Genomic DNA, 9,059 nt, shown 5'->3' with positions numbered 1-9,059 from the left:
CAGATCTTTGGACTCTTCTATAGCAGCCACAACATGATCAAATTTTGTCGTTAAGCTTCGCAAGACTTTTGCTACAATTGTCTCGTCTGAAATTTTCTCACCATAGGAGCGCAATTGACCGACTATTGTCCTTGTTCGTGACAAAAAATCAGCAATTGATTCACCATTCTTCATCATTAAGGTCTCAAAATCACGTCGTAGTGATTGTAATTTCACTACTATGACTCTTGAATCACCTTGATATTCTTTCTGCAAGATTGACCATGCTTCATTCGATGTGGTTGCTGCTGCAATTCGAGAGAAAATAGAGTCATGAACTGCTTGCTGGATAATGAACAATGCCTTAGCATCATTTTTCCTGACTTCTTTCAACCTCCTATCTTCTTCTTCATCAGGTTCAAGTATGTCAACGAACCCGTACTCCACCAAGTCCCATAGCTCTTGCGATTTGAGCAATGTCCTCACCTTGATGCTCCACCACTCATATTTCTCACCATTGAAAATGGGTATGAGTGGTTGAGAGGAAGAAAAACCAGCTGATGCCATTCCAAAAACACTCACTCTTTTCTCTCGTGTTTCCCAAAGACCCTAATGGACCCAAACCCCACTTTCACTCAATTGCCTAAAGGATCCAACCTGGCTCCGATGCCAAAATTGTTGGAGAATAAAACGTGAGAAAGATAGAATAATATGTAGGAAAGTTGCTCTCTTATTAATGAATTCTGAATGAGTAAAAAACAAAGAATAAATGCCTATATTTATAGGCTTACATGAAAACTAACTTAAGATAAAAATAGCTAACAAATTATTTAGTCAAACTAGAAAATCTGAAACTACCAAGATACTACCAAGATTTTCTAAACATCCCACCAATATTATTTTGAATTATTCTCAACATAATTTAGCCTATAAATAGGCTCCTTTACAATCTTAGAATTAAGAGACACCCATTAGATTAGAACTCATAACACATTCAGAGAATTTTGTGTTTACGTTTGAGGGTTCTTTGTTTTTCGGGTTTTCGGGGTTTAGTTTTTATCTCCATCTTTTGTACTCTTCATTCTTTTGCCATTATAGTAAATTTATCTTTGCCCGTGGTTTTTTATCCTCTTTTGAGGGGTTTTTCCACGTTAAATTTGTGTGTTCATCTTCTCAATTTCTTCTACTATTTTTACTTGTTCGTTGCTTATTCGGGACGATCCTAACAATCTCTATTTAACAAAAGTCGTGTTTTAAAGTTCATTTTTAATATGTAATCAAATGGATAAAACCGTACTCAACTTTTGATGAGACCACAAAATAGTAAGAGAAAGATTTACTTTAGAAACTGGGATTACTTGTACAAGCCAAAAAGGAAATGTTGAGGTACAAAAGTGTAAGAGAATGGCCCTGAAAGACAAATATAGAAAGGAGAGAACATGTTTATTGAAAGAAGTCGGCTATATGATTCAGAGCAAAAGATTGTAAGCAGGCCACAAAACAGGGTTAGTATCCATGATACAAGGAGTGGAGAACACTAGCGATCAATCAAACAACACTACAACAATAGTGCAACACCATAGAGAAGGAAGGGATTTTTGGTATGTTTTAGTATTTTAGTTTATTTGTTTTGCAGTGTTAAATAGAGGTGTTAATGGGTTGAATCGGGTTTGAGTTAAGTCTAAACATGATAGTAACATATTTTATGCTTGTTTAAGCCTCGCTCTACCTTATATAAAAGTATAAAATATTGTTTAAGTCCACCGATATTTGCAAAAGACTAATCCAAGCTTATTTTGAGCGTGCTCATATTAAATTTTTTATTTTAAAAAAAATTATATGATTTTGATTTAATATTTAATAATTTAATAATTTTTTATTAATTGATATTTTTATATAGTCATCTTAATATTATTTTAAATTATAGCAGTATTATGTATTTAGTATCGATTTATTTTTTTGTATTATAAATTACATAATGTATACAAATAACATAATATAAAGTGTTATAAACCTAAAATCGAGTTGGGTCGGACTCAAACTTTTAATGTTCAAACCTGAATCAGATCTATATTTCAAACAAATCTAAATTTGTTCTCAAATTCATTTTTCGGGACTAATATTTATTCAACCTCTTTCAAAATTTTTATAAAATAAACAATAAAATAGAAATAGATCCTTTTTCCTATTCTTTTAACGATTATTTTTGTTCTGGCCTTTTGCTCGGTAGTTTATGCACCAAGAAACAGTACCACTCCATATTGAACTGTTCCGCTTCCATTAATTCTTGCTTAAGAGTGAAATTTGAAGTTCACTTCATTTCTCCATTCTTGCAAAAGCTTGTTCAGGTAATATTTCTTTTTCTCTTTTATTTTACTGCATTTTGCCATTGAAGCTTTCTTTGAAAACCTTGAACTTTTACTTGTTTCTGGTTTTTATTGTGTTGGGTTTCACTTCTTGCATGTTCAACACTCTTCATTTTTCATCTCCTTTTAACATTGTTTTAGATTTTCTTGCTTTCTTTTTTTCAACTTATTCCCTTGCTTTCTATGTTTCTTTTTATGGGCTTTGCCTCGTTTTTACTTCTTTAGTGTTGCAATGCCATTCTTGCTTTCTTTTTTTCAACTTATTCCCTTGCTTCCAATGTTTGTTTTTATGGACTTTGTCTTGTTTTTACTTCTTTAGTGTTGCAATGGCATTCTTGCTCTTTTTTTCTTTTTTGTGTGTGTGTGTTAGGTCTCACAAGTTTCTTTTATGGGGTTTGCCTTGCTTTTTAACGTTCTTTTGGGGTGTAACCAGGCTTAAACATGGTGCCATCGCATCGAAAACCAGTAAAAGAGAGGGCATTATCTAAGTCCAACCAAGCAAGACCTGTTGGCAAAAAAAAGCGACATGTTAAGGCTTCTTATGCTAGCGAAGACGAAGACACTACTTTTACTCCAGAATGGATGAGCCCTAGATGTCTGGCTTAGCGCTTGATAGCAGAGTAGGCAACATTCTTAAGGTATCAGGTAATTGGGTTAACACAATCAAGCAAATAGGATATCTTTCAGGGGTTAAAATCGGTGATGAATTCCATTGGAGGGGTTAGTTGTGTGCCGTTGGCTTCACTATAAATTTTGGAGACGAATAGATTATATTTCATTAGTTGAAGGCGAAACCTTGGCGACTAGTATTGTCGACTCCTGCCGGCATGACAAGGGTATAATAAGTAGAGTTCCTTGTCCTAAATTGACATACATGGGAGAATGTGAAAAAAGAGATCAAGTGCTTGAAGGCGGAAACCTTGCATTAAAAAATAATATACGTTACAAAAAACCTGTGAGGGTGATACATAAGTACAACAGTGATAATAATGCAAATGCTTATGGATACATGTTTGTGTACGAAGGGTTGTACCGAGTGACCAGATTTGACAAAGAAATTGAGTCTGGTTTTTCTGTGTACAAGTTCCATCTTGATATGTTGGAGGATCATCAACAATATGAATCCGGAGGCATTAGTTTTGATGAAGCTGGCATTTGACAGTCGACAATTGAACAACGAGCAGGCATAATCATCACCAAATTTGCCTTCTTTTCTTTGACTGATTTGGTCTATAAATAGTAGTATAAAGTAATTGCAGCTTTGGCATTGAAAATGGTTACTCCTATGCTACTAATTGCTTTCTTGTTTTGATCTGTAAATAGTACTTGAACGAGGGAAGGACATGATTGATTTCACCAAATGCCTTCATATATACTGTAGTTTAGATTTTATAGCATTTTGAAGTTGGAAAATCAATATGCAATTAAGTTGTTTAGTAGTAGTGCACTAATATTGTCTTCAATACCGTAACTTAGCATGTAGTTTCCAGGAAATTCTATTTGTTAAAATACTTGGTGGGTTTATTATAAGAAATTAATTAGTTTATAAAAATGAATTGAAAAAAAAACAAACATTTAAATTTATTGATTTATTTTATTTTAAAGTAATACTTAAAACAATTTAAGTATTTAAATTTATTGTCACATCTGCTCACTCGGTACAATCCTTCATACATAAATTTGTACCCAAAAGCATTCGCATTATTATCGCTGTCATACTTACATATTACCCTTGTAGGTCTTTTGTAACGTAAATTATTTTTCAACGCAAGATTTCTACCTTCAAGTCTCTGATCTCTATTTTCACCTTCTCCCATGTATGTCAAATTAGGACAAGGAACTCTACTTATTATACCCTTGTCATATCGGCTGGAGTCGACAATGCTAGTCGCCAAGGTTTCGCCTTTAACTGATGAAATGTAATCTATTCCTCTCTGATAGTTATAGTGAAGCCCAACGACACACAACTCACCCCTCCAATAGTATTCATCACCGATTTTAATCCCCGGAAGACATCCTATTTGCTTGATTGTGTTAACCTATTTACCTAATACCTTAAGAATGTTGGCTACTCTGCCATCAAGCGCCAAACCACGACATCTACCTTGTTCTGGGCTCATCTTATGTTAACCTGATCACTTTGTCCCCAAGCCCCTTGTTCTTCAGCAACTCTTTATATCATCTACAGAAACTCTGTCATCTATGTAATGTGCCTAGATTGAATCATGTATGGTCTGAAACAATTTCCAACTTCATAGGGACCGGCAATTTTCGATTTGCAAATGATGTTGTCTATTCCTCGTGTTCATCTTACTTATGTTTCTTCAAATTCAAGAAGGATACTTCCAGGAGAAATTCATTCAACACAAGGAAATGGACCAACATCCTTTTAGCTTATGTTTCCATGATGAAAAAAGAAAATGAAAACTAGATTATACCATTTGCAGAATTTATGTTGTACAACTGGCAACACAAGGGAAGCTTTTGCTTTGGGGAGCTAAGGTGAGATTCGGATCGATTCGTGAAGTAAATTTCGGAGTCGTATCTGCTTTGGTTTCATTGTAGTTTTGGAAAATGTGGGTTGATCTTTGATTACTGGTAATGCATATTGCATAGTCCTATTGAGAAAGGACAGACTTGGAGGCTGGCCACATATTCTCTTTTGCATGCAAATGTAAGGCACCTTATGGTTTGGTTTAGGATTTCTCAACCAGGAAGTTTATTTCTCGATATGATTGATTAGAATTTGTTGTTTTCAGGTCAATTGTTATTCTTTGAATTCTGTTGGACCTACTGTGGAGAATTTAAGTGGTTCAAGGAGATTTCTTGCAGTTTACTTGGCATCTGCTATTTCAAGTAACAACTCGTAAACTCATTACAGTAGATTATACATTGCTTGCCTGCTAGTACAATTTTGACTCAATCAGTTGAAAGAAATCTAGGTGCCGCTACAAGTTACTGGTTCTGCAAAGCACCCGCAGTTGGTGCATCAGGCGCAATCTTTGGATTGGTAAGTCCTCGCAAACTTATTCACAGAATAAGATAAATGTTCATATGAAGCTGTTCCGTCTAATATTTGTCTGCCTAGAAATACTTGGCTTTTATTTATTTATTTATTCCAGAACCTCAATTTTCTCATTTTGTAAATCTTTTGGTTGTCTAGGTTGGTTCTGTTGCTGTGTTTGTCATGAGACATAGAGGTATGATCAGAGATGCCAAAGAAGATCTGCAACACATAGCACAAGTTATTTTCCTAAACATGGTATGATTCAAAGCTTTTGCTATTCAATGTATGAGAACCCCAAACAGCCTATCAAATGCTTTAAAAAAGAGAGTTTCTGCTATGTTACTGCTTGATACAATGATTTCCTTTAAGGAATTGTAGCATCAAATGCTTTTGCTCTTATTTTTTCCGAGCTCAGTGGTAATGAATGCGGATCATGCAGGTTATTGGACTAATGTCAAGAGGCATTGATAATTGGGATCATGTAAGTCTTAACTACCGTCCTCCTTACACGTGTACTTGTAGTATACCTGTATTTAAAGTTTTACTTTTGAGATTGCTTAAAATCTTAACTTGCAATTTCAGCTAGGAGGCTCGCTTGGAGGAGCAGCAGTGTCTTGGCTTGTAGGACCTGCATGAAAGTACGAATCTATGGCCAGTGATGGCCCAAAAATATTCTCAGACCGACCACCACTTTTTTTACCTTACTGACAGAAAACGGAAACCTCGATGAACCAGTGTAAGTATTGAAAATTGTGACACAAGCTCTGATTTAAATTGATTCTAGACATACTATACTATATGCAAAGTATAGTAGGGGGCTTTACAAGGTAGAAGTGAATTCTAATCGAATCAATGATTTACCAGAAAATAATCGAAGGGGAAATGGTGATTTCCCTACCTATTTTCTGATAAATCACTGACCGTTCAGAGTTCACCACCATTTTTGTATTGCATTTTACTAAAACAATCTATTTTCTGATATATGTAGTGTAGTGATGTTTGGAGTGAAGACGGCCCTTTATAAAATATCCTTATATGGCAGTATGCATATCCACCATCCATAATTAACCTTGGATTATCCTTTAGTGTTGGTAAACCAGAAGTTGCTGTCACCTCTACTAATACAAAAGGATTAACCGAGTATGAATTAATTGAGAGTTTGAAGAAAAAAATAGAATTCAGTTTACATATACTTTTAAATCATTTGCCAATGAGGCATTGGTTCTTTGGTTTAATGGCAAGGAAGAGAATTCGAAATTCGAAATTTTAAGATTTCAAGGTCAATTTTTTCCGGAAGAGAGTTCGAGAATTTTTAAGGTTTTGTGGGTCAAATGTATTTTGATGAGTTATTTTTTGGTTTGTGACTTGGAACAGTGAACAACTTGAGATAAGCATAAGCAATTCTAAGCTGTCACGATGCCAACCTATAGAATTTCAGTTAAGCTGTGTTGGATGAGACTAGTCCTTATAAAAATAGACAATAAATAGACAATTTAAATAGAAATTAAAGGTCTGTTTGTTTACTAATAAAAAGTTTTACGAAAAACATTTTCATTGCTTTTCAATGTTTGGTGAAAAATGAATTCATACTGTAAATCATTCTCAAAAACACGGGAAAATTAATTCCATAATTAAACATTGAAATTGAGTTGTCAATGTAGATTTTAATTATGAACTCTTACTGTTGACCGGTTCTATTGTATTTATCAGAGCAAGCTATTCCTCACCAAAGTCCTAAATTTTCTAGGCAGAGAATCATTAGTTGGAACAGGTTCTTATGAACATTAATCTTATTTTGCGAATAAGTTTGAGATGACTTACTCATCCAATTATTGCGCCTGATGTACCAACTGCGGGTGCTTTGAAGAACCAGTAACTTGTAGCGGCACCTAGTTTTCTTTGGCTGAGTCAAAATCGTACTTCCATGTAGGTCCTATAAGCCAGGACACTGGTGCTCCTCCAAGACGCCACATAGCTGAAATTGTAAGTTTAGATTTTGAACAATTTCGGAAGTAAAACTCTAACTGTCAGTATTAACGAAGAAGTATGGTGATTCTTATGATACGTAACCGTTACTTTAAATAGCGGTATACTACAAGCACATGTGTAATAGTTAAAACTTACGTGTCCCCAATTATCAATGCCTATTGACATAAGCCCAATAGCATGCATCATCAACATTCATTACTAACATCCGAAATGCAGGCGCAAAAGCATTTGATGCGTTAAGAAAAGTCCGCTTGAGGACGGTAGAGACTACACATTTTTTCAGAGTAGTCATTGTATCACACCAGTAACATAACAGAAACTTGAATAAATCTAGACTTACTAAGGCAACAACTCTAGGGACTGCATTCGGTATATATGAGACGGGTTTATTGGCATGGCTTCATACGGTTCCTCCAAATCTCAAATATTGAATTGCAAAAGCTTTGAATCATACCGTGTTTGGGAAAATAACTTGTGCCATGTGCTGCAGATCTTCTTGGTTATCTCTGATCATACCTCTGTCTTAAGACAAACACCGCAACAAAACCAACTTAGACAGCCAAGAGATTGTCAAATGAGACAAATTCGAGCGATAAAAGCAAACAATTGATTTCCCAAGCAAAAAAAACGAAAAGAAAGAAAACCTAGATTTTAAAAGCGGACAATCATTAGTTGGAAAAGGTTCTTAAGAACATTAATCTTATTTTGCGAATATGTTCGAGATGACTTACTAATCCAAAGATTGCACCTAATGCACCAACAGCAGGTGCTTTGCAGAACAAGCAATTTATAAGGTATTGTAACGAGTTTAAGAGTTGTTACTTGAAAGAGCAGAGGTGAAGAAAACTACAAGGAATCTCCTTGGACCGCTTAAATTCTCCATCGTAGGTCCATCAGAATTCAAAGAATAACAACTGACCTGAAAATAAAAAATTCTATTAAACCAAATATATAAATAAACTTCCTAGTTGAGTAATTTGAAACCATCTAATTTGAAGCCATAACATAAAGCGTCCAATATTAGCATGCAAAAGAGAAGATGTGGCCAATCTCCAAATCTCTCTTTTGTCAATGAGGCAGTTGAACCCCTAACAATGTAAGGTACTCTTCCCATGGCGGAGTTTTATCCTTCTGAATTTGCTGAGAGCCCAACTGCTTTAAGAGGCCTGCCGTAGGCATGGGTTCACAGAGAGGACAGCACCTCGGTTGACAGAGATATGACCTGCAAAACTCACTGGAGAGGTGTCAATATATAGTGTAACATTAATTATGGAAATCATTTACGTGTGAGGAGGCTTGAAGCACCAACCTAAGGCATATAGGCAACCTACCTGCAAGTATGATACCACATGAGCCTCCCTGAATGTAGCTCAAGTGGTATTTTCTCAAAAATCTAATATAATTCCACAATTTTATTGTGTATGATTAACTCATGCACCAAACGCGGTTATATTTTTTTGTAATAGTAAAGATAACAGCATCTTCTATTTCACTAACTCTAAATGATAATCTAAAGGGGCAGGTGGTGGATACGCATATTGCGATATAAGGAATTTTTATAAATGTTAGCATTAATTAAGTTTCCCTTTCTTTTAACGGATATAATTAAGTGTAATATTCATAAATGAACGGTCAAGATTCAATGAGCTTCAATATAAGAAAAGGGCTATCTTCACTTCAAACTCCACTACACTACAGATATCAGAACACAGATTGTT

General features: G+C 35.0%; 1 protein-coding gene and 1 long non-coding RNA gene across 2 annotated transcripts; both read left to right on the top strand.

Annotated features, from left to right (window-relative positions):
• The first annotated feature begins 2,043 nt into the window (after window positions 1-2,043).
• LOC121229257 (uncharacterized) lies at window positions 2,044-3,781 on the top strand. Its single transcript, XR_005926956.1, has 2 exons — window positions 2,044-2,327; window positions 2,779-3,781. It is a non-coding gene; the product is annotated as an uncharacterized lncRNA (long non-coding RNA).
• A 1,016-nt stretch (window positions 3,782-4,797) lies between these two features.
• On the top strand, window positions 4,798-7,786 carry LOC121217682 (RHOMBOID-like protein 10, chloroplastic). Its single transcript, XM_041093589.1, has 7 exons — window positions 4,798-4,847; window positions 4,962-5,019; window positions 5,105-5,201; window positions 5,288-5,355; window positions 5,509-5,607; window positions 5,792-5,833; window positions 5,935-7,786. The coding sequence occupies exons 1-7, from the start codon at window positions 4,798-4,800 to the stop codon at window positions 5,986-5,988; spliced, it is 468 nt and encodes a 155-aa protein (XP_040949523.1). The 3' UTR covers window positions 5,989-7,786.
• Window positions 7,787-9,059: the final 1,273 nt, after the last annotated feature.

Source organism: Gossypium hirsutum, chromosome A01 (assembly GCF_007990345.1).
Source record: "Gossypium hirsutum isolate 1008001.06 chromosome A01, Gossypium_hirsutum_v2.1, whole genome shotgun sequence".
Lineage (NCBI taxonomy): Eukaryota > Viridiplantae > Streptophyta > Magnoliopsida > Malvales > Malvaceae > Gossypium > Gossypium hirsutum.
The sequence above is the reverse complement of the archived record's forward strand: the minus strand, read 5'-3'. Positions and strand labels throughout refer to the sequence as shown.